The sequence below is a fragment of the Lissotriton vulgaris genome, chromosome 3_1 (genome assembly GCF_964263255.1).
Source record: "Lissotriton vulgaris chromosome 3_1, aLisVul1.2, whole genome shotgun sequence".
Lineage (NCBI taxonomy): Eukaryota > Metazoa > Chordata > Amphibia > Caudata > Salamandridae > Lissotriton > Lissotriton vulgaris.
In genome coordinates, this window is record NC_141689.1 from 1,106,749,806 (window position 1) to 1,106,776,303 (window position 26,498).

Consider the following 26,498-nt stretch of genomic DNA (forward strand, 5'->3'; position numbering starts at 1 on the left):
CGGCTTCTTCTTCATCGGACATAGTTACCAAACCTCTTTAGTTTGCTCTAGAACCTCGCTTTGATACCAGTGAGCAGCAGAATCCAACAATATTTGCCCTAGTGGTGTTCCGTTACGTCAGACCGATGAGTTCTCCAAATTATCTGGGTTATCTATGCCTTCATTTTCTGGATACCCCTCACCACATTCCTTCCTTTTCATCTGATGTCAGTGGATTACACCAGTATTATGTCAAAAGGGCTTGTGATTGCCAAACAGATGATCAAACTAGTATGACATGTGGAGAAAGGACATGGATGTTGCAATCAAATTCCTCGTGCATAAGAAAGATGGGGAACTGAGACCAACTTTAGACCGCAGGCTATTGAGCTCCCTTCTCAAAAAAGCAGAAGTTCAAAATGTTGATATTTACTCATTTTCTGTTAGCCTGTCACCCTGAGGACTGGATAGTGTCCCTGAACCTGAAGCATGTCTACCTTCATGTGCTAGGCCGATCCTGCAGCCCCAAAAGAAGAAGTTCTGCTGGTGATAGGATCGAAGGACTTCCAGCTCAACATTCTGCTTTTCTGTATTACATCGGCCTTTCTGGTCTTTACCTAGGCAATGTCCGTGTTTGCAGAGCATCTTCGTTGGTTGGAGACACTTGTTCATTTACCTTGACGAGTGGCTACTAAAGATGGACTCGCTCCAGCTGGCCTCAGACCATCTACAGACAAAATTGTCCTTACTGTTCATCCTAGAGTGGTGGTTCTTCAATTAACCCAAATCACATTTCCGTTCTGAGCAGAGGATTTCCTTTATAGGCCATTTGGACACGGTCACCTTGAAAGCCTTCGCACCCTGCAACTAGTCTGGGACATTCTAGCTGTGATTCCCATTTTTCAAGCAAGAGCTTCTTTTCCAGCCTTGATAGTTCTGAGGCTTCTTAGGCTGTCTGCATCATACATCCTGCTAGCACGTCAAACCTAATGTCACAGGCACATTCTTCAGTGGAATCTGGAGGTATTCAGTGGGCCCAATACTGGTGATAGTAGTTGTACAAAATCTGCCTCTCAACCACTGTGGTGGATAAAAGATGACAACCTGATGTGCCATACCTCTTTTCTTACTCGTATCTGAGATTACAGTAGTGATGAAAGATATGTCCTCTCTGGGTTGGGGAGGCAGTTTGGACTAGGTGGAGATTGTAGGTCTCTGACCTTAGATGAGCAGTGGCATATTATAAATATTCTGAAGCTGCAAGCCATCCAGATGGCCTTAAAGGCTGTTCTACCTTCCGTCAAGGGCAAGATGATCCAGGTGCTAATGGACAACACTACTCGAGATTGAGAGGGTACTTATCCGGGAGGGTGAACGAATGCCCTGTGACACACATGGCAAGTGTATAAGAGTAGATTCAGCTTTGTAAATGCGGACTGCTTTTAAGACCAGATATCCTCTAGAAACCATGATTTGGTTCACAATGAAGGAAATATTGTGCCTTCCTTCCTCAACCTTGGGTTAAAGAGTCCCTCCTCCCTCCTATCTGTTCTAGCATGGTGCCATCTACTTGATTTTCCCCCTTGCTTTTGGCCTGGCCAAAGCTAATCATAGCTCTGAGATACTCGCAGCATTTGTGAACCAATCCAACATTGAGCCACTTTTGGGCTCTTCAGATCAGTATTCACTGTGTCTATCTTCTCTCACATGTCAGAACAAGCATTTGCAATGCAATAGATATCGCATTTACGCGAGTTTGACCTATTGCCATTGTAAATGACAATGGCTTTTATTTATGTTTCAAAAAACAAAACATAAATAAAAGTCAATGTTATTTACAATAAAAATAGCTCAAACTCTCGCAAATATGCGACCTATTGCATTGCAAATGCTTGTTTGTAATCTTGGTAGGATGAAAACCTGAGTTAGAAAGAGATTAACTTGAAGCACACAGCACCTGTAAATACATTTGTTATTTAATCATAAAAAGGAACAGTGGGTACACTCTAGAGCCCTTCATTGTATTTTTCAAAGGAAAGAAAATATATAGCCCAATAGATTAGTGATTCCTTTCACAAACCTCAAAACGATGAAACTGGGGTGGGGTGGCTCAAGAAGGCTGGATTTGTAACAGCGACCCACAGATAAGTAGAAAGATCAGGAGAGCATAACACCAGTTTCCACAAAATAAATAAATAAATCAAAATCAATAAAACCATCAATTTGGCTACCAATGTGTTCAAGAAACCTCAAAGCCTTTCAATTGCGACTGGCTGTGACCCCATTTTATAATTTAGCAGTGCTCTTGTGTTTTTGATAGGGTTATGTGGTGCTACTAGTGCTTTAGGATTGTCCTGTAACACCGCCTTCTGACGCTGAACACTAGGAAAAGTGTACATTAGGTGCAAATACCCAGCAGTGAAACAATTTTGCAAGCTGAGTCACTATGTATTGCAGGTTAACCTTTGCATAGTCCTTTTAACCACGCCACTAGGCAATCAAATGTTGAAACCCTTGCCCTTTGCTGTAAACAGAAATAATTACGTTCTCCATATTGCACCTATACAAATATAATCTCTCCTTGTGAATCCTCAGCCGGTACATGTCTCCAGAATTGAACCACAGTCTGAAGCTGTGTGGATGTGTGTTTTGCTAGGAAAGTCCAGTTTTTAGCCTTGACGGATCCTAGCTAAAGCTTCAAATTTTAATAGCGCAATGGCAATACTACTTCAAACGGACTATCAAGTAAAGACTGCCCTTTTAAAATATTGTTCAACCATCCTCAAAACTTTTTTACTTGATTGCAGCTGTAGTTGACTGCAACAAAGCTTATTGGGCTGCAGTTTTTGGTGTCTTTTCAAGATTAATTTCCTCGTACAGTTAAAGATTGAACTTTAAAGCCTTGGGTTGAGCTTTTGCTACCACAGTGATTGTATACCTGTACATTGTCTGCCTTTTTTTCACATCGGGCCGATATGCGTTCTGAACTAGTGCGTTTGACAAAGCATGTATGTGGATTTTAATTTATATTCTAGAAAGCTCAAACCATGGCAAAGGCGGTCATGTCGGTGCACAAATTACGCACCCATAATACATTATAATACATTGGAGAAAAGAAATCCGCAGGCAGCATTTTCAATCTTCTCTGCTAAGTTATAAAATGGGGTCACAGCCTGTCGCTATTGAAAGGCTTCGAGGTGAACCCAACCTTGCTTCTTATTACTTTGAGGCACTCCTTGCTCTTTTAGGATATTTGAGAGGGTAGAGCAAGTGAGGGGCTGGCCGGGTAGCACATTTGAATATATGACCAGCTAAGGTTTTCAGAATCTGACTACAAAGACAAATAAAACAATTCTCCTATGAGTACAACCATTGTAATAATACAGTATATTAACCGAATAGTTTGGCTGTAGTTTGGCGTGGTAGCGAAGGTTAGAAAATAAAAGCGTCCACAAAACTAATTACCTCTGGGTTGTTTTAAAATAATCCAAGCGTGTATTGGATTAGCTTGTACCAAATATATATTTACCTTCACAAAAACTGTGCTGTTCCATTTACTGATTAGAACAATATTACCCAAGTCAACTTGCTAGGGTAGGAGTCAAGTGAGCATCAACACTAAATTGAACCACTGCTGTAAACTCAGCGCTTGGTTGACCCTTGCAACCAGCGGTGTAAGAAGCTCTGGTGCCCAACCAAGAATGTCTTTCTTCCCAGTGTTTGACACACAGCTGAAGAGTTGCAATAAAATAAACGGGCAAGTTTCCAAGGAGAACGGGGGTAATGTGGAGTACTACTAGCCAGTAGTCAGAGGGTACCAGGAAGGCACCAGTTGGCCGTCACCTCGACCAGGTGAGTGGGCGACGCTAGGCTCTGCAGTCTCACGGACCAGGAGGCGTTGTCGGCGACCACGGTGGAGGTGCGAGCTGTCCCACGAAGGATGATGCTGTCGGCGTCGCTGGGCCCAGGATGGGGCAACAAGCCTTGGCAGATCTCAGGGCCACGGGGTGGGCCTAAGATGGCGTCTTGAGTGGACCAGGAGGGTCCGGGGTGCTTCTCGCAAAGATGGAAGCAAGGGCCAGTCTGGAGCAACCAGACCAGCAGTGATGATTCTCGGATGTCGTCACAGAAGGGCACAAGCCAGCGGCGAGTGACCAGACAACGTGCTGAGCAGCGAGCAGAAGGGCCCCACGCAGATCGTGGAGATGCTGGGAGACTGCACTTCGGTGCTAGAGCGGCTCAGGGTCGGGGCTTCTCGGACCCCAGAGCACTCACCAGAGAGTTACCTCGATGGTCGTGCTGGTTTTTAAGAGCGTGCAGGTTCTGATGATGGCCGGTCCCTCGAGGTCTCGTCGCACCCACAGATCACAGCTGAGCTGATGACGTGGGTAGAGGTCAGAGGTGCCAGGGAAGCCGGTTCTCGTCGAGCTGGGCCGTCGGATCCTTGAGGAAGGACTTGCAGCAAACCACAGAGTTCTTAGATGGTGCCCGCTGATGCAGGGTGACTACTCCTTAGTCACAAGGGAGAAATCTTGAGTAGAGTCTTGAGTGTCCTTTCGTAGAAAGTAGTTCTTGATTCAAAGATGATCTAATTTGGAAGGGTCCCCGCTCCGGTCTTTATCCTAAAGAAAGGGGTGGGTACATGACTAGGTCCTGCCCTAAGGGTGGGACCAGGAAGGGGGGTAGTTACGCCCCTCTCCCCTACCGGACTTTCCCCAGGCCAGGGCTGTCGCCCCTGGAACTGGTTCTAACCGGCAGATGCGTAGTGAGCACCGGGGTGCCACTCCGCAGTCACCTTCTCGCAAAAGCCCTACCTACCCAGAATACACAAACCCTGTCTGGGACGGTGCGAACACCGCCCTTGACAGGAAACCCTTTGTCCGAGCGCTCCTCGCTGGAAGGACTCCCAGCAGCAGAAGGTCAGACTTGTGTCTGTGGTGGCAGCATCCATTTTGTGGAGCTGAGGCTTTAGTTAACTTTAACCGGGGTTCACAGTTACGTACATGTCGTGTCCCTCTAGAAGGGCGGAATGCTAACCTCGTCGCCAGGGTTGGTGAGAGGGCAGCATCCCGATTCGTATGACACCTTACTCGACATGCCTTGATAACGCGACACCGAAGTTACCGATGGGGTACGCGTTGTCATGGAACAGCCATTGGGTCTTGGTTCCGCAAGCTGCAACCGGGCTCGGCTCGGGCCAGAGCCTAGTTCACACGAGCCCATGCACTCTGCCTTCAGGATTGTCAAGGCCTGCCATAGGAGTGACTGATAGGAACTCGAGTGTCCATTGTATGGTTAGATATAGGGCTACTATACCTAAAGCAAAGGGTGATTACACGACTTTGCCCCAGCTGTCATGCAGCCAGTTGTGTCAAATTTAGGAGGCCAGCCAGGGGTGGCATAATACATGCTGCAGCCCCTGGCGGCCCTGGGTACACCTATGCCCTGCGTTACGGGGTCTGATAAGGTGGCCCAGTACCAATTGGAAATGCACCTAGGGTACATGGAATCCATTTTAAAGAGAGAGCAGTAGGCCTGGGGTCCTGATTGGCAGGGTCCCAGGTCGACTATGCCCAAAACCAGCTAAAACACAGGGCAAAAAGTTGGGGGCAACCATAGTCAGGATGTACCTTCCTACAATGTCCTTTATTGTTATTGCAGCTATCTGCTTGACAGCACAACTCTCACGTCAACAGCACGCCTGTTCTCTCTCTCTCTCTCTCTCTCTCTAGAGAGACACACACACACACCCCTTTTAGAACAACTGTGTATAGAATCACCATAAGGAGGGGCAATTATGGGAGAAGCACATTTTTTTTATTAATGTAACTTTATCCCAATGAAAATATTGCCTATTGCCAACCCACATCTGTTGGCAGATACAGATGTAAAACGAGGGATGACTTGGAGGAACAGAAGAAAAAGGCTTTTTAGACTCATGTGATCGTGGGCGAGGATACAGTCTAGGACGATGTCCACGTTTGTTCCCCGGCACTTCTAGCAGCGGGGGTCATGTTTTTGCACAGTCTGCTCGTCCTTGGAGTGGGCGTGTGGAGGCAGGGTTGTTCCTGGGCAGGCATCCCCCCACGGCACGGTGAGTGGTGTGGGTGCATCACGGGGTGATGCCCGCGGGCGACCTGGAAGTGAAGTCGGGCGAGGTGACTAGTCCATGAGTTGGGTTTTAGTAACACGTGCCTGGTTGTTGCTGCTGTGATGTGTAAGCGGCTTCATCCCTGGGACTGGCTAAAGCTGCATTTTACAGCACGCAGGAGTTTCGGGGATTAAAGGTCATGGCAGCAAGAAGGCGAGGGGTTGGAGCTGGAGAAAGACAAAGGGAAGTGGTTTAAAGACTTATAAAACAAGCATTGGCCGTGCAGCAGTAAAGGCGCGTGGCGGGGAGGGGGCATGGGCGATTTCCTTTCGGGAGCGTGCAACCATATGGCGCCACCATATGGTGCTGCACGCTCCCGAAAGGAAATCGCCAAGATGTGCACACGTTGCATTGCAAGCAATGCAACGTGTGCACTTCTTTGCTGAAAAAGCTCTGCCGATGGCATTAGGTCTCCTCCTTAGCAGCGCATGCGCGCTGCGTAGGCGAGACCTAAAAATGATTCCCTTAGGATGCGTAAGTCCTACAACCATTCCACATTTATTCACTTGCTTGAAGGCAGGAGCACAGATTCGCAGGATACCCGAACACTTATTAAGTCAGTTTAATAAAACATTCAAACACAAATATTCCTCATGTTCTATCTTAAATAATTTTTTATGAAAACATAAATCAAACCTAGTTAAAAATAGCAAGGACAGAAAAGACTTTTAAAAAAAGACAATCACATCTGCCTTCAAGACGTTAATTCAGAAATGTACATTAAAATAGCACCCAACAAAAATTACCGTTTCTTTGTCCAGGAGCGGTTCTGTACTACACAAATATAACTATACAGTAAAAGCGTCAACTTGTTTAGGTGGGTTTGGACGAATGAAGATCACCATCTTCAGGACAATAAAGCTATAGCTTCTCCTCTCCTATGTGTTTCACATCAGTCCGGGGAGTTATACTCGATGAGACCCCGTTCCACAGTGCAGTGTACTTGCTTCTAAGCGAAGATTGCCTGGTTCTCCAGTATTGGGGTGTCTTTCATAGATTCACATGCTTGAATATTCCCCGTCGTCGGAGTGGGAGTCCCACGGTAAATAAAATAGCAATAAATACTAAATATATAATAATATATAATAAATATATATAAACATAGTAAGGAGGAAAAACCCCAAAAATGCATACAAGAAGCATAGGGTTCCTAACCAAAAAGTTCTCCATAGGAATGCATGGGAATATAACAGTTGCAATGCAGCCTATCCTTGTCATTATGTTAGTCCAAACTGCAGCCAATCAGGCGCCAGCAGCCCTCTAGAACCTTCTCCTCAGAGCTCAAGCCCTCAGATTTTCTACCGCACGTCGTGTGTAAGGGAGTCTCCCTGTGCTCTGCTCAGTTTTCTTCTCTTCAAGTGTTTCCTGTGTCTCCACAATGTCTTCAAGTAAGAAGTCTCTCTTCAGAGCTTGTTCCTCCTGTGGAAAGCTGAGATTATTTCATGGCGACCCACACAGTAAGTGTATTTACTGCCTTTACCTGGACCATGAAGTGGGAACCTGTAAGCTCTGTAGAAAATTCTCAGAGAAAACTCTAAAGGACAGAGAAGGCCGCTTACTAGTTTGGCTTCAAAGGCTGAAAGACAAAGACAATATACTTTCTGATGCTGAAAGTCTTGGGTCAGGCCGTTCTAAAGCAGCTTCTAAGCGTGGTAGTGTGCAGGAGGTGCCTTCCCCATTTCTTAAAAAGAGGAAACTATCCCTCGCTTTGACCCCTGCGGTGTCTTCACCATTACCTACCACGTCTGGGCCCACGAGACATAGCTCTCAGGCACATTCTGCTTCAAATTCCAGTTTTTCTGTGAAGAAAACGGATTTTTCGTCGACGACGGTAGTTTCAGCTCCGTCGACGAGAATGGCTGTCTCTGGATCAAAATCGACGACGACAGTCACGTGGATCGTCGTCGGCTTCGGCGTCGACGTCTTCGTCGTCGATGAGAGTGGTTCTCAGTTCTAAGACTGTTTCCTCTTTAATTCCAATTTCATCTTCGTCGACGAAGAAAGTTCACTCGTCGACGAACCGGTCGTCGTCGTCGACGAAAGGATCGAAGACTCTGGGTTCGTCTACGCCCTCGACGACGAGCGTACCATCGACGTCTGTCCCGTCGACGAGAGGACCTGTTCCATCTGCCCCGTCGACGACCGCTCCGTCGACGACCGCTCCGTCGACGACGGCTCCGTCGACGAAGACCTTGAAAGTGAAGGTTCCATCGACGACGGCAGCGACGACGATGCCCATGAAGATTACTCCGTCGACTGTCTCCTCGTCGACGTCGGCATCCAAGACAGTTCCCTCACAGAAGACGACTAATGTCATGCCGTCGACGCGTACGCAGGACACAATTTCCACGCCAGCCTCTTCATTTGCTTCAATGCCTTTATTGCCTCTACAGTCCAGCAAATCTGTCCAGTTCGGGACTTTTACAGAAGGAGAAATGCTTAATCCTCCATCTCCTTTGTTTGCTACTGACTCAGATCAAGAGTCTGATGACCAAGCTCAAAGTCTTTCGGACTTGAACATAAAGTGCCAAGACTTCAGTAACGATGAAGAGGATCAATATGGCCAACATCAAGCAACTCCCCCTCAAGTACCAGCTGCGATGTTGCCTATCTCAATGATATCGAACCTCCAAAGTATGTTGGAAGATTACAATCGACGATTCCCACCATCTCCACAGGTTACCGCAGTCCCATCGGTGTTGAAACCAATAACTGAGCCGGCACTGGCTCCTCCACAACCGGCGCCGCCTGTTACTGTTCACAGGAGTACATCAGTTCGTGTTCACACAACCATTTATCCAGAAGATGATGATGACAAGAATCCTCCAGAGCGTGAGGATGGAGAAGTTTCTGATGTGGATGAGGATGGTGAAGAACATTTAGCGGAGTGGGATGACTATCGTGCTCAAACACCATCCCCTTCTCAAGTGCCGCCAGGGGATTCTCCTCCAGTAGATATTGCAGGCTTCCACCAATTAATGGACAGGGCGGCGCAACGGTTCAAATTACCACGAGCCCACAGAGAGGAGGATTGCTTCCTATATGATTTCAAGAACCAACCATTAAAACAGATACACACAGTCCCGATTATAGACTTCATCTGGACTGAAGGAGTCAAGTTAATGAAAACGCCTAACTCTTTACCAGCACAACTGCCGAGGTTGGAAAAGAAGTATAAGGCGCCGGTGGGATCTCCAGCATGCCTTACAGGTCAACCTAAGCCTGATTCTGTCGTCACGCAGGCAGCTCAAAGAGGATCGAAGAATCCAGCGTCTACAATCACCGCTCCTCCAGACCGAGAGGGCCGTCGCCTAGATGCTATTGGGCCTAAATTTTCCTCTATGTCCTCTACAACGGTTCGAGTAGCTAACGCTACGGCTATCTTAGGTCGTTATGACCGTCAGGCTTGGTCTGATATGTCCGCCTATGTGGCGTTACTCCCGGATGCTTCCAAGGCAGAAGCACAGAAAATTCTGCAAGAAGGAGAAAGAACTGCAGAGGAACTCATTGACTGTGCAGTGGATGTGGCCTGCACTGGTTTTCGCCAACTCGCTGGAGCGGCCGTCCTGCGTCGACAAGGTTGGTTACGCTCAACTTCGTTTCGACAGGAAGTTCAGACAAGAATCCTGGATATGCCATATGACGGCGAGTCATTATTTGGAGCGCATATTGATGAAGCGCTACAAGCCATAAAAAAGGACACGGACACTGCACGTGCTTTGGGTACCCTTCAATTTAAGAAGCAGCCCTTTCGGGGTGCTCGAGGACGTGGCACTACATCCACTTTTCGTGGAGGAAGCAGTCCATATCGGTCCTTTAACCAAGGTAACCAACGTTTCACCGGTAACCGTCAACAGTCTTCCCGTCAGCAACCTGCCAGAAATTACAGAGGAAAGTCCACTTTCAGGGGACAATCCAACAAACGTCAATGACTTGTCTGTCGAACGGAGAATTGGATGTCAAATCTCTGTTTGGTTCTCAATGGTCCTCCATTACTACAGACCGTTGGGTACTCGACATTGTGAAAAGAGGCCATGCATTGGAATTTGTCGAGGTACCTCCTCCAACGCCACCTTCCGGACCACCACTTCCGCACCTCAATGAACTATTTCATCAAGTTCGCCTTCTCATTCAAAAAGGTGCGGTGGAAGTAGTACCAAAGTCTCAGAGAGGGAAGGGGTTTTATTCCCGTTTTTTCCTTGTCGTCAAGAAGAACGGAGAATGGAGACCCATATTGGACTTGAGAGCACTCAATCACTATCTCAAGGACCAGACCTTCCGTATGCTAACGCTTACAGAAATCTTGCGTTTACTCTCTGTCGGAGATTTCATGACGACCATCGATCTCCGAGACGCCTACTTCCATGTCCCAATACTCGCAAATCATCGAAAGTTCCTGCGCTTCAAGGTGGGACACCTTCATTGCCAATTCAAGGTCCTTCCATTTGGCCTCCGGTCGGCCCCCCGAGTCTTTACAAAAATGTTGGCTCCGGTCATGGCCTTCCTTCGTCTCCAAGGCATCCAGATATTCCCATATCTCGACGACTGCCTCCTGAAATCGCAATCCCGTTCACAACTCCAACACCATACTTCCATTTGTCAGACAGTATTCCGTTCCTTGGGTGTGTCCATCAATCTGGAGAAATCTCAATTGCAACAACTTGCAAGGATTTCCTAGGAGCAACGCTGGACACCAAACTAGCAAGGGCGTTTGTCTCCCGGGAGCGTCAGCAAAGGATTCTCCGATTAGTTTCGCTACTTCTGGCAAAGAGGTGCGCTTCAGTCCGTTTGTTAAAGTCCTTTCTAGGGATGGCCTCGTCGTGCATCGCTCTTGTCCCTCATTGCCGACTACGAGCGCGACCTATCCAACAGGCTCTAGACAAACAGTGGTGCCAAGTCACCGGTTCCTTCAACGATCAGGTTACCATCACCGTCTCCATGAAGAAAGCGCTCAGATGGTGGGCACAACCACATCAGCTAGCGGCAGGCACATCCTTTCTGTTCAACACCCCAGATCTAACTTTAACGACGGATGCATCCCTGGAGGGTTGGGGAGCTCACCTCCAAGACCTTTCCGTCAAGGGGAAATGGACTGTGCATCAAAAGACCTGGCACATCAACAAATTTGAGCTAATGGCTATCTTTTTGGCCCTGAAATCATTTCAACCAGTGCTGCAAGGGGAGTCGGTGCTCATACAGACGGAGAACACAACCTGCATGCATTACATAAACAAGCAGGACGGAACAAAGTCTCCGGTGTTATCCCGCCTGGCAGAGGCGATTTGGGACTGGTCCATCAAGGATCAGATCACAATCACCGCAGTTCATCTTCCGGGGTTGTCCAACCTTCTGGCGGATTCCCTAAGCAGATCCAGATCATCCAACCACGAGTGGGAACTCCACCAGCCAACACTCGATATGGTCTTTCGCCGTTGGGGATTCCCGGAAATCGACCTCTTTGCAGCTCCAGAGAACCGCAAATGCCCCGCTTACGCAAGCTGGCATCCCCACAAAGGCTCCCAAGGCAATGCCCTTTTGATGGATTGGTCGAATCTCTTCGCCTACGCCTTTCCTCCGATCCCTCTAGTGCCACGAGTACTTTGGAAGATTTGGAGAGAACCCTGCCACATCCTTCTGATTGCTCCCAGGTGGCCACGACAGGCGAGTTCTCGGAGCTGCTGCTCCTGTCTCAATGCAAACCCATTCTTCTTCATCCTCGAATGGATCTTCTTTCCATGAACAGGGGTCAAATCTACCATCCAGACCCCTCTTCTCTGAGCTTATCAGCCTGGAACCTGAACACTGTGAATTTGCACATCTAACCATCCCTCAGGAGTGCCGTAACATCCTTGCTCAGGCCAGGGCTCCATCAACTATAAAGACCTATAAGTTGAAATGGAAACGCTTTTGCCACTGGTGTGCAGACGCCGGAGTACATCCTTTGCGTGCCACGCCCGCTGAGCTCCTCCCTTTCTTTTTCCAACTGGCTCAGTCGGGTTTGTCACATGCTACTTTAAGAGTCTTTCTGGCGGCAATATCACGCTTCCGCCATGATGGCTCCGCCTCCCTATGTTCATCCAGGTTAATACGTCAATTTTTCAAGGGACTTCTTCGGACTTTTCCACCAGTTCGGCGTCCCCCTCCCGAGTGGCGCCTCAACATTGTCCTATCACAATTAATGACTGCACCTTTTGAACCAATCCATAAAGCAGACCTCAAGTATGTCACCTGGAAGGTCGCGCTTTTACTTGCTTTGACGTCTTCACGTCGAGTGAGTGATATGCATGCATTCACGATCAAACCACCATTTCTACAGTTTAAACTGGATTCTGTGCTTTTACGCACTAACCCTACTTTTCTTCCAAAAGTGCCTTCAGACTTCCATATTAATGAGCCTGTTATACTGAAGTCTTTCTTTGCCAACCTGCAATCTCCTGCGGAACAACGCTTGCACTCTTTGGACATTAGAAGATGTTTAAAGTTTTACATCAGCAGAACTGCCCAGTTCCGAAAGTCGGATCAGCTCTTTGTGGCCTATGGCCGCTTTCAAAGAGGGCGGCCAGTCACCAAACCTACGGTAGCCCGCTGGGTGGCTTCGGCGATTGCTTTCTGCCATCAGAAAGCGGGAAAGCCTTTACAGACTGCAGTACGGGCCCACTCTACCAGATCTATGGCCTCTTCGACTGCACTCTTTGCCAGAGTTCCATTGCATCAGATTTGCAGAGCAGCCACGTGGTCCAGCAGACACACATTCACAAAGCACTACAATCTGGGTGCCATGGCTGAAGAAGATACCGCAGTGGGACAAGCTGTGCTCCGTAATCTTTTTCAATAAGGTGAGCCTCTATCCTACCCTCCTCCTACTAGTTTCCAGTTTTTTATGCATGTCTTCTCTATGTACACATATAGTTGTATAACTTCTATGACATGGGTCATTACACCCGTTGATTCCAACCTTTTGTTTATACATTGCATTCTGGAAACTTTGTGTTGGGATACGGACTGCTAACTATTCTATATTCAAGCATGTGAATCTATGAAAGACACCCCAATACTGGAGAAGAACAATTGTTACTTACCTGTAAACAGGTGGTTCTCCAGTATTGGTGTCTTTCATAGATTCACATGCGACCCTCCCATCCTCCCCTCAGAGGCTCTCTTCTCCTCATAGACTCTGTGGTCACTCTTGTGCTACGAAAACCTGAGGGCTTGAGCTCTGAGGAGAAGGTTCTAGAGGGCTGCGGGCGCCTGATTGGCTGCAGTTTGGACTAACATAATGACAAGGATAGGCTGCATTGCAACTGTTATATTCCCATGCATTCCTATGGAGAACTTTTTGGTTAGGAACCCTATGCTTCTTGTATGCATTTTTTGGGTTTTTCCTTACTATGTTTATATATATTTATTATATATTATTATATATTTAGTATTTATTGCTATTTTATTTACCGTGGGACTCCCACTCCGACGACGGGGAATATTCAAGCATGTGAATCTATGAAAGACACCAATACTGGAGAACCACCTGTTTACAGGTAAGTAACAATTGTTCTTATGTATATATTTATGCTTATAATTTATCACATGTATCTGCTATCATCTCAGTAGGCTGGCTACGCTCTACTACTTATCTCGTATTCTTTCGCCCACTCCGGGTATAAACCCTGCTGTCTATATAGATCAGCAATGTCCACCATATGAAGTTCACAAACTGCCCACAATTGTTTGATATCGGCCGGAAATTTGTTTAATTACTTCTGTTTACGTGGCGTTGGTATGGGAAAAGAACTCTTGTTTGTGGTTTACTCACATGTCAATGCGGGCTTCAACTACCTAAGCATTTTTATTCATCCTGGTTCTGTGTGGAAGCGGTTTATTCTCTCAGACCCGGTCTACCATTTTGTTTTTTAAAATGCATTGTTTTGTGGCTCCCACTCAGCATCATACAGATAGGCTCCTTGGGTGCAGTTGGTGACACTGATATGGCCCACTAATTTATCCCTTACTACTTATCTCAGTTGTCTCAAAAGATAGATGAAATCCCTTACCCTGTTAAGGTGAAAAGACAGTGACCATAGATGTAAATATCGCTCACACACTCCATATGTGAAAGAAATGTTTTACTATGCACAAAGTTTAAGGAATGTCTCTTTTGGTAGCAATTCCATTATATTTTGATGAAGTGGATGCTTTGTCATTCATATGATGAAGATCAGATATGTAGGATTTCCGTCTTTTGTCTTTATGGGATAGCTTGTCATTTTCACTGATCACATATCTTTAAATTATGGTGCATTTTCCGTTATAGTGGGGAATACAAAGTACATTTTGTACCCACAGTCACCCTATCGAAACGGCTTCCTAAACCATAATTTTTATTGTTGATTGACTTTGTACTGCAATAAAATATTTATTATGTGTTTATAATTTCTGTGTGTCGTTCTTCTAATATAAAATTGTGGGTTAGTGTGTTTCCCATAAACCAGTTTGTAGTGGTGTAAATGGGTCCATGTTGAAAGGCTCTTTTACAGTCTGGTGATAAACCTTAGCCCGACAATGCAATACAATAATGAACAGGATTACTGCATGACTAATATACAACATTTTACTGCAGCTCTTTACTTGTGATAATTTGTCACAGAATGTTTTCATTGTTGCGGCATTACAATACATTATAAAACTTTCAGCAATGTTTGACGTGCGGTCGGTAGCTTGATACTTAAGCATTTGTCATAACCACACACCACTACACTGCGCCATCCTTTGTGGTCCTGGGCGGAAATAAAATACATTTGACGCCTTGGCTGCTGTTGGGGAATAAAATGATGCAGCATGCATTTCTGTAGTGCACCCCCCTGCCCAGTCCCTGGCTTATCACACCAGAGCAGTGACTGGCCTCAACAAAAACCTTTCCCCAGCTGACATAAGCTAGTACTGCCTGCTGAGCTCAATCACACTGCTGGCAAGCCGTTGGTTTAGCGAAGGGGGTGCTGGAGTGGGGTGGCAGGGGTGAGGTAGATGGGAGGGCAAATAGGAGGCTGATGAAGTGTTAAAAACTCCATCTGCAGCATATTAACTGCTTCCATGCTGAGGACTTGCTGGAGCGGGACACAGCAGCTCTCTGGGGCTAAGAACGGCTCCAACACGTCCTCACAGTGATGGCAGGAAATCCCTCTGGTGTGAGTACCAGAGGGATTTCCTTTTTTTTAAATTCACTTCGGGCTGCTGGGGAAGATCTTCCCCAGCAATCTGGGACATTTTATATTTTTTATTTTTTGTAATGACCATCGGCACGCTGACCTCATTACAATTGACAAAGTGAAATAAGCCGATCGGCTCATTACACAGACGGAAGTGGTATCATTGAAAAGAAGAGAATCTTTCCCTAGGGAATTGCTGCTTGGGTATCACCGCAGGAGGGCGATCCCCAGGCAGGGTCCATCTACTAGACACCAGGGATTATTTATTGAGGGGGGTGGGGGCCCCTCGTAATTGGCTAGTTCTCCACTCCCCTGGCCCAAAAGTCTTTCTGCCCCCCTCCCCCAACGGCCCACACAGGCATATGGTCTAGCCCCCAACCCCTAAAATTAACCCCAACAGTCTTTCTGCCCCCATTGGGGCAGATGGGTGTTTTCCATCAATCAACCCACAAGACCCCCAGGGTGTACATTTGGAGGGGGAGCGGCCCCCCTTAGTAAATAGTGCTTCCCCCAGCCACAGGTTTCTCTGCCCCACCCCCTTTTTCTGTTGCGTGCACTAGGCCTTCCCCCTAACCCCTCCACCCCCAAGTAAAGAACCATTTTTATCGAAAAGGAAAGCTATGTAGTAGGGTTCTGGTTAGGAATACGTAGTGCAACCCACAGTAGTCACCCCACCCTGGATTCCCCAGGTTGTCTAGTTTTAAAACATTTACATGTGTGCTAAGTTTCTCTACATGCCGGCTGAGCTAGGGCCCAAAATCCACAGCTATGGTGTCTGTTTCCGACATACATAGGTTTCCCTGATACCCATTTTTCACTCTTTATATTTTGCCACATGAATTGCTTGATACACCGTACACAGTAAAAAAACATTGTAAGGTTCAGCTCAGTTGTTGGCTCTTGGTACCAGGGGTTTTTGGAAAACTCACAAACCCTATATGTCCCCACAACCAAAAGGGTCTAGCGGAAATAGTGGTATTTTGCTTTTGTGAATTGTCCATGGTGACAAGTGGTTACAAATGAAAACATTGTCACAAATAGCTGTTTTTTCCTGGTCATTTTCAATATTTTTTTGATTTCAACAGTTAGATTCTTTGGGAACCACACAAATTCCGAATGTTATCTACTTCTCAGAAATCTATAGCTTTCCAGGATCACAGATGAGTTTCACAGCAGTTTCCACCACAACCTAGAAGTAGGTTAAAGGTACAGAAATTAGGAAAAATGGTCTTCCTCTTTGAAAAATGCCAAAACTGTAGTAAAGAAATAGTTTTTTTGATTCAGCTCTACATGTTCTTGAATGCTGGGAAGATGATGACTTTAGCATAGCAAACCTTCCATTGATGCCATTTATAGGGAGAAAAACAAACACTTTTTGTGGAGCACCCTTTTTCCTGTTTTCCCAAACCCCCAAAACTAAGCTGTATTTTGCCTATTCTCTTAGCCACCTCCAAGGGAATTTACAAACCCTGGGTACCTTTACAACCCCCCCTTAAAGCGGCAGCAAATGAAGCCTTGCTGAATAGGTTGCAAGTAGTTCAGAACACAGCAGCGCGTCTGTCCCTTAATATGCTCCCTAGAACAGCCTCCCTCCCTTTGCTGAAACGTCTTCATTGGCTTTCCATTTGCCAAGTTCAAAATCTGCTGTTTTTGTCCATAAAACAATTAATGGCAGAGGTCCATGCTATCTTGCGGAAAAACGTATGCACGATTGACTGGCACATGGGTCTCCAAACCGGTCCTGGAGTGCCGGATCCATTCCAGATTTTTTGGATATCCCCATTGAGATACATGTAGTAATTTAAAAAATCTGGCATGGATCCGGCCCTCCAGGACCGGTTTGGAGACCCCTGGACTGGCAGATCTCTTCGCTCGGGGGAGAAAGCTCTTCTTGTCATCCCCCGGTGCAGGAAACTCCACGTTGGGGGCAAAACTTTTTCTTACCTAGCCCCACGGCATTGGAACTCGCTACCTGTAAATCTTCGTAAGTGCTCGGATCTTTTTCACTTCAGGAAACTCTTTGGTAACTGGTCTCACTAGCCAGGCATCTTTGCTCCCTTAGCGTGGAGATACCCCTTTGGGGGTGATTCCGGTGCTTTATAAGTCCGGTCATTCATTCATTCATTCAGGAGGTTGGAAAAAGGACTCAAACTTGGCATGGATACCTTATGTGGGAAAAATGTTATGGAGAGTTAAGCTCAAACTACCCCAAATTGCCAAAAAAGCGCTTTGTATTCTAGGGGAGAAAAGACTAGCAGCAAAAAACAGTAAATATAAACCGTTTTACTGTGTCCTTGGAGCCAAGGCCCAGCTCGCCTATGCCAAAATCTGGCCTACACGAGAAAAAGAGTACTGAATCTCAGAATAGTAAATCTCTTGTTTCTAAACTTGTAGGACTATAAGAAAAGGGTTGAGTGCCGCATATTTGCCTCTTGTGTTCCTGCAGAATTGTAACTGGTTCTTTTTAGCTCAAGATTCAACAGTTTGTAAAAAAAGAGTCTGCCCTCTTTTCATGGTCTTTTCAAGATGAAAATAGCCCTTAATAAATGAGTGCTTTCTAATTGTTGCCCATATTTGAGTGTTTTTAGTAGGTGCACATTATTGTGCTTTTCAAAGTTGCTCTAGTAGTTGTCTCTATTCCCTGAATCAGGTACTACCACAGGGTGAAAAGGGCCATATTAAAGATCAGAAGCAGTGTTCTCTTCTACTAGGTACTGCTCATAAATTGTTTATCAAGGACGTTCGAGATTAGTGGTAAATATTTTTGTAGCAATGGTATTATAGAACTCCATTAAAGCTATTGACTTTCCTTAGCATTCAGGCTGCAGGACAGAACATCTTGTTATTTGATGTCTTTATGTCCAAATGTAAAGAAGTAGTAGTAATTTTCATACTGCTGAATCTAATTTTTTGAACCCGTATTACAGTGATGCTCGAAGTCTGTGTATAAGTTGTCTTTTTTGTTAGGTTGATCATGATTCATTTCTTTTGACCCATATGATTCAGAATTTCCTATGGATAACTGAGGTCTTTGTTGATCTTCATGGATAGTACACTTGAACCGACGTCTAAAAACCATTGCTGTTTGCCTTAAAATGTATCCCAAGTCTAGTCTTGATATTAGAAAGGCTAAAGGCAAAGTGGGAAATTGCACAGGACACCTAACTTTCAGGGCCCACCCTGGAAAAGTGGACTTGCTGCATATCTCATATCGGTCTATTTCTCCATCTCAACCTGTTCTCTATTATACACTATTGTTTGGCCTTTTGGAGCTTGGATTAGTAGAAAATGGGTATTAAAATACTAAGCTGTTCTGGACAAGGGCCCAATAAGTATCTCTTGCCCGGGCCCCTTAAATCCTTAAAATGACACTGCTAGACTTGGTAGTCTTTGCGGTCTATATTGCAACAGTTACAGTCAGTATCACCTGCTTCAACCATTCAAAATGTTTATTGCCCATTCGGGAGCTTGTCCCTTCCCACCTTAAAAAGAAATTGCAGTTATTCCACTCATTCTCATCATGAAATCGTCTTCCTCCTTATTCAACAAAAGTCCCTACCTTTGGACCTTGCAAATTTCGTCTTGCCCTCCTATTGCACTTGGGGCCAGAGTATTTAGACCCTGTGCCAGAGAACTATCATTCCATTGCAGACAAGCTCAAATTACACAGGTTTCTCAAGACTTCCCTTCATCATATCAGATAAACAATTTTTTTTCTAGATTTTGCCACCCATACTTTTATGCCATTTTACCCAATGACGTTGGTTTGCTAGCTCCTCGTAAAAAGCTCTTCAATAAATTAATATTAAGGGTATTCACCGGGTTAACCATTTTGTAGAGTGATTTTTTTTTTGTCTTTCTGGGGAGAACCTGCGTGTTACCTGTGCCAGTTTCTGTAGAAGTATGTCCCGCTCTCTGCTTCTCCTCTCCTCTGTACAAAGAGTCAAACATCCACAGTGTATTTGCACAAGCAAGGATCTTCCATAATAATCATTATAAATATAAAAGAAAATCGTAAAATTAAACGTCTCAGAACATCATAGGCCGCAAAGTCCAGTGCTTAATTTAGTTAATGAAGTTTTCCAAATCAAAGCTAAGAATTTATTTTGGTGTTTGGAAGAAACCCTTTCCTTGGATGTGGGCTACCTTGCAAAATGTGCTACGGGCAGGATCCCGCTCTGATCTTGTAGCAGATAAGCCTCTGGCTTCTTCATGCTGGTAGAATTTCTTGTCTTTCCTCTGACCTTGAACAGGTACTAGAGTCGTGTTTGATAGGGTGGCAGAAGATTTATTGAACTGTTCTTAAAATAGACCATCCTTGTTCATATGCAGCAAACTGAATAAAACTCTAGTTTCTTAAAAGCACTTCACTTTCGCTTCTTCATGATTGTGGTTATTTTTTATCAACTTTTATTATTTTGGTTTTTTTTTAAAAAGTCCTGTTTTGTGTATGGTGCCACAGGAAAGAAGAGCAGGATTTTTGCGGTTTTCTTAAGAAGTAATTCCAAATTGCCTTTATTTGCATTCAATCTACCCAAGTGTTGCCGTGTGTTATTCCATTTGTCAGAAACTCATGAAGTCACTGTTGTATAGAAGCATCTGGGAAGCATAATGTTTTGTTCAGATTCCAAATAAATGCCATCTGAACGCGAAAGGTTCCTTCTGCACAGCACGCATGAACGGGCATACCGAGTGAGATATTGTTTGTCAAATCTCTTGGTGAATTCGTACCATGAATATGAAAGCAAGATGCATGTACTGTGGTTATTTAGATTCGGAAATGAATTGATTTTCTTTCTTCTCCTACTAGACAATATCTAATATGAATTATTTGTTTTGATAATTTGAAAACGTGTATAAATCTCAGAACGAAATACGATACTAGTATAGCGCTAATATGAAAATAAATGTACTCTGGAAAAAGCGTTGTTCTCCGTTCCTTTAATGTGAAAATACACGCATGTTGCACAAATTTAAAACCGCTGTTAGTAGAAGTGGTAATAAGAAATGCATATCCACTTAAAACAAACAGTATTCTTGTTCTAGTAGAGTTATTTCTCCCAACCTTATGCTTTCCGTAGAGGTAGGAGGTTAATTTACCATTGAACTAATGAGTGTTTAATAAGTTTTGTGCACCTTGATGAAAAACTGCAAATAATTTTGTTTTTCAATGGACGACTTCTACCCGTTTGAGGGCCTTTGCGGCCAGCAGAGCTTTCATTAGACTATATTGGTATTAGAGCATTATGGTCACAACCGGATGAATGTTTTAAATGTAATGTTTGCGGTATATAAAACTTCTCAAATAAATAAAAATGGAAAATTGACCGAAAAAATATAACACTGTTGGAGCAAAGGCCTTGTGTCATCCATTATTCGCCCTCCGTCATGGCATCATCTTCGGTGGAGTGCCTAGCATTACAATGTTAAAGTTATGCCTTAGTGCCTGCTTCTCAAAGCCTTAACTGTAATCAAATCTACATTAAAAGTGTGTTAACCACCGTTAATTTCCCATCCCTAATTTATAGCCCGCAGCCCAATGCTGCTGACTCTTTTTGTATCGCTTGCCCTATTCCCCCTCCACAAACAAGACCCAGTGCCCCGCCACTCAACATACCCAAGGAACCCATACCTACCAATGTCTACTCAGCCAACTGGTTCATCAGCTGCTGCTATGCGCACAAGGAAACCGTTCATGCTATGGCAAAACTAATAAATGGAAAGAAACGCGAAATTGTCCTTTTAAATATATTTTATAATCTACTGAAAAAAATTGCCATCTCATCACAAAAGAGAGCACATTGACCCCTTTGACGCTTGAGGCTAATGTATCCCTATTTCCGAAGCCAGGTAAAAACCGGATACTTTGTGCTTGATCTAGACCAATAGCTCTTCTTGACATTGATGTAAATATGTATTCTAAGATTATTGCAACTGGATTATAGAATCCCTTGTTTCTCACTTAATACACCGCTACAAGTTGGGCTTCGTAAAAGTCTGGCATTCACGCAATGTTTCTGCTGCACAGTCCACCTGATTGAGAAATCCAAAAAGAAAGCGATACCCGTAGTATTGATCTACTTTAGCACCCTCATGAGTACCACTGACCGTCTGATGCCCTAGCAAGAAATTTGAACTTAACCATATTTCCCTCAAAGTACACCCCACCCAGGCCCACCCTGCTTTCATCAAACACTGCGAAGGTAATGGATGGAATGGTTGCAAATAGTTTAAACACAGGCATTCTCTTGGGGTGGCATTCTAACTCTCCCTTTCTCATCCACTGTGCCACTATAGATGGAGACCTGCCTTATGTAAATCACTACTCATCCTGCTCCTCATGGGAACACCTGAATTGCCCAATGGGAACACAAGCAACCACAGACTGGTTTCAGCCTTATTAGCCAGGTATAACCTGGATCGTCTGGCGTAGCGGGCGAAGGGCCCACAAATGGGCATACTCTTGACCACTTACAGTGTTACATCAGACACATAAAAGGTGAGGGGAGGAATGCTTGAAAATAGTCTAACCACTGACAATTGCTTGGGGTAGCATTACAACAAATTATTTTTTACCCGAAGATATTTTTCATGCGAATTGCGTCTTGACCTTTGAAACGTGCAAGCAAGTCCACCAGCTCGATGAATCTGATCAGTTTCACTACACCCAAATATCTTTCTGGGTGATTAATCCAGGAATAAGGGAACTGACTACTTGTGACATAACCTCCTTTTGAGGAGTTGTGAAATCGGAAGGTGGCTTGAAAAGTACAATCTCTACCCTATACAACCTAATGATAGAGGCTGCCCCATCCCACACGTATTAAGTGTAATAAACTAAGGCCCGGTTCAAGGAGATGGGGAGACCTAATAGTAATGACTAAGGTATGACATAATGAAAAACTCACTTAGCATCCTGACCAGGGAGGATCCCTATAAAATATTATTCAATTGGTATCTCTCCCTTGGCAAGCTAAATACATTTTATACCCAAACAAGTGTTTTCTGAGAGGTTGTAATTTGCTGGGAGACTTAAGACTTATTTGGCGAGACTGCCCCCGCAATAAGCCATTCAGAGCAGAGATTTTGGCCGCGTGTAAACTGTTTCGGGATATCCCGCCACCACGAACATGGCATGTTGTCCTGTTGGGCCTCCGTTATTCACTTCTCTTGGAACCTCAAACAAAGACAGATCGCCTTTTATGTGGCAATGATTGGGGGTGTTTAACATTACATTGGCTGTACATAGAAAAAAGAATGTCCTCCGCCTATCTCACACTGGAAACTGAGACTGTGGAATGTCTTGGCAGTGGAGGACATCTTAAGATTAATGTCTAGTCAGTACATGGAGCTTGAAATTACATGGGGCCTGCTACTAACTTACTTGTACAAGGGACGCCTGACCCTAACATGTCATCCTAGACTGAAATTCTTAAAATTTGTTCTCCTACCAAGAACGGGCTCATGAGTGTCCCTCCCAAGACGTAGGGTCTGATTTAGAGTTTGTTGGAGGGTTAGTCTGTCACAAACATGACGGATATCCTGTTCGCCATGTTATCCAATAGCACTTGTAATAAGGCGGACAGGATATCTGTCACTTTTGTGATAGAGTAATCCATCTGCCGAACTCTGAATCAGGCCCTTAGTCCACTCCGTTGATGTAGGATGTGTACTGCGAATAGTAGTCTTACCCACACATTTGTTTGACTTCTTCCCAAGGGGAGGAATGTTGTAAATTCTCATGCTGGTTGACCTAGTTAATACAATTTAATTGGGGGGCAGAAAAGAAGGGGACACTAGGGGAATTAAAGTCTGTAAATGTAGGGCAAACATATTCATGCACTGTACACTTCTGAAGGGAACCACTAACAATACAGTTGTTGTATGATAAGCCTTAGGATGTGTAATATAGGAAAATTCAATAAAAACAACATGGTTTCGAAGCAATATAAATTATTTCTACTGATGCAATGCTAATCAAGAAGAAGCATGCGACCCCAATTTTTCGTTTTGTTGGGGACGGTCAGCTTATTAGAAATAAAAGCCTTCCTTTGTCCAGTTACAAAGATGGCCGGTCGGTGGTTGTGCATGCGAAGTTGCTAACTGCCAGGAAATGTCTGTGATGCACTACAGTGACGACATTAGTTTGTTAGAAAGGTATACATGTATCTATAAGCATGCAAGCTTGGAAACCCAGTTTTAAACTTCGACCCTGTGATTAAGTAGATCTGAACATATTCACTTTTTATGTAATATATACCTGACTTTTTGTTCATAAGATATAGATCTATATACAGGTTTATTAATTAATGTTACAATTTGTCTAACAAATTTGCCATCTAAAGAAAGCTAGTGAAATTTACTTTATTTACTTAGTCTTGTTATGCGTGGTTTGCTAATTATAAATAATAAATACAATGTTTGTTTCAATTTTCTTCACAGTTTGAAAACCTTGTGGAAAGTGATGAGGTGGGTAACTCAGTGTTATTTTTATTGAACATTTTAATTTGTCATGCTCAATATAATTTGATATCTGTCTTAATTTAAAAAAAAGCATACATGGTGTGATTGATTTAATTCATGCATTTTGCTATGCTACAATGCTACATGCAATACTTAGTCGGGTTGTCCACACATTAAATTATATTTTAGGATTGCTAGAAATGTAAAACTCTATAGAACAATTTCCCAGTTGAGGTAATACCCTGCCATTTATTCATATGTACTGCACATGCACATATCTTGGTAAATTCACTGCCGGGTTTCAAATTTTGTATGTTAGTTTCTCTCCCTCTCGTGTGAAGTATTCTCCATTGATATAATGTCTTGAACGTAGAGCCCTCCTGTAGTTGGTTGGATTAGGTAGCGAGGGGCCTTGGAAGTAAGCCTATGCTATTTGTTGTCTTTGACTCTTGGTTGCTTGACCTGTAACTTGGAAAATAATTTTTGAAGTTACATCTAGAGTAAATGTTGCTTAATCAATACACTGCAATGGAAACATTTACATTGGATATGGCAGTGTGAATATCTCCCTCAATGTATATATTTTTTTATTTTCTTGATTTTTAAATGCCTGTAAAATGATTAACACAAAAATTAGATAATGTACCAAAAGGCCTACCGTGTGTGCTGATATGCTCCCTATTGTAGATTTCAGTGTAAGTCCACATGGCATTTCCATCTTTTTAGAAAACAAAAGAGTACGCAGTTCCCCAGAGGAGAGGGTGGATGAACCAACGTAAGTGGAGGCACAAAGGAGGGGAATCTTCCTTGTCTGAACTAGAGTCCTCACACACCCAGCAAGCTAGGTGTCATGCTTAATCATATGGACTTGCTCCTCGTCGGGTCAGCAGTGCAATACCAGATGGGCACCCATGAAGGGGCTCTTTAGCGGAGATCTTCTGTTCCTGCCGTATGGTGCTGTGGGTGTGAGGGCCCTAGGTGCGAGTGTAGATGTGAGGGAGTGGTTCAATAGAAAAGGTTGGATAGTCCACAAGGAAAGTTTAATAAAGTGGTAATCCACCTTGTTAAAAATTAAAAGCGAGGCTGCTTGCTGGCTCAATGGTCCAGGGGAGCAATGCTCTACTCTAGGTTTGAGGTTGACAGGTTTCACGCAGTGTGTTCAGGAGGATACAGTGTATTTCATCAGGACCTAGTAATTACCTACACTTAATGGTCTGGTGGCAAGGTTCCTACCTCCCACTAGTATAGTGAGTGAGCACGTAGTCCCGCCAAATCTAGTGATACCCTACTAGGTGGAAGCATTGGCTTCAACGGTCTTCTCAGCAATTAATACCTAAATTCCCGGTGCCCCGTCCGTAGTAGTACGTCCGCCGGTCATCTACCCCTCCGCAGATGCTGTAAAGCCGGTAGTATATACATGACATATGTCAGAAGACAATATTACAAAGCAGAACATCAATCGGAACCATAAGAGCGCATTTACGGCCCATTAATGAGGTCAGACCCATATCGCGCCCCCCCTTTCAAAATCAGGGTCCTTCTATCACCTAACCAAGCCCTGTCAGTACCCCTGTAGGTCTGGCGGACTCCCCATATTTTCTCCCATTGCCCTGCATTGATAGACCACCTTTTCTCAACCTCTGGCACCAATCTAGGTCTATTTTCCAGTTATTCAATCTGGGTGGCTATCTCGAGCACCACACTTTTGTTAAGTTCCACTTGGCTACTCCTGCTGCCAATGCAAACCAGATTTTCTGATATTTGGACCATTTATTCTCACCAGATATTGCCAGCTAGAGCCACTTTGTGTCTATGGGGACCTCCAAGGCCAGTACCCTAGACATAACCTGCGTTACTCTCCTCCAGAATGCCTGTATTTCTGGTTACTCCCAGAAATTGTGGAAAAATGTACCCTCCCCACCACATCCCTGCAGGCAAGTCGATGCATGTGACCTCCCAATTTTGACTAGTCTCGTCCTTCAATAATGAGAGCAATGAAGGACTTGTTGCTGGACCAGGCAGAATCTAACTTGTATTGTCACTGAACGGGGGCTTTGAATGGCATCCTGCCAGTCGGTGTCGTCTAAGTCACCTAGATCCTCCACTCAGGCCACCCACAGTGCCACCAACGGGTCAGGTGAGTTGTTTACCAATTTTTTATATATGATGGAGATCACTTTTCAGGAAGATACTCGGTTAGAAGGCGATCCTCCAGGTGAAGGCCTCAGACAGCTGTAGATATCTGTAGATATCTGTACCTTTCTGTATCTCACAATTTGAATTCCTAGTTTAGGATTTTAAATATTCTGTAGGGCTGATCATGCCAAATCTCTCCCAGGTGTTCAATCCCCACCAACTCCCATTGGGAGAAACCTCGAAGTCCACCCACCCCATGGAGCAGGGTATTGTACCATAAAGGTGTCATTTCGTAAGTTGTCCATTCAAACCCAGGAATTCTGTAGCCTCCCTCCATGCCCTGACTACTGTCTGTGTGTGCTGCAGTACCTCTTTCTCTCTCTTCTTCCGATAGAGGAGTGCCTCTTGCCCCGCACCCCATTACTTGTCTATAAACACTGCTGGCTGGTTCTTGGTGATCTGCACAGACCCACTCATTTATTACGAGCAGTTGAGTCGCTCAATAATATTTAGTAACATCTGGAATCGCTAATCCTCCCTCGTACACTCCCCGCTGAAGATTAGCGTCC

The 26,498-nt window shown here is 44.6% G+C and overlaps 1 protein-coding gene across 2 annotated transcripts in view; it reads left to right on the top strand.

Annotated features, from left to right (window-relative positions):
* AP1AR (adaptor related protein complex 1 associated regulatory protein) overlaps window positions 1–26,498 on the top strand; it is a 185,511-nt gene that overhangs the window by 71,367 nt on the left and 87,646 nt on the right. For both annotated transcript variants that reach the window (XM_086961575.1, XM_086961574.1), the window contains exon 3: window positions 23,773–23,799. In XM_086961575.1, the coding sequence (XP_086817701.1) occupies window positions 23,773–23,799 (27 nt within the window). The remainder of the gene's footprint in view (window positions 1–23,772; window positions 23,800–26,498) is intronic.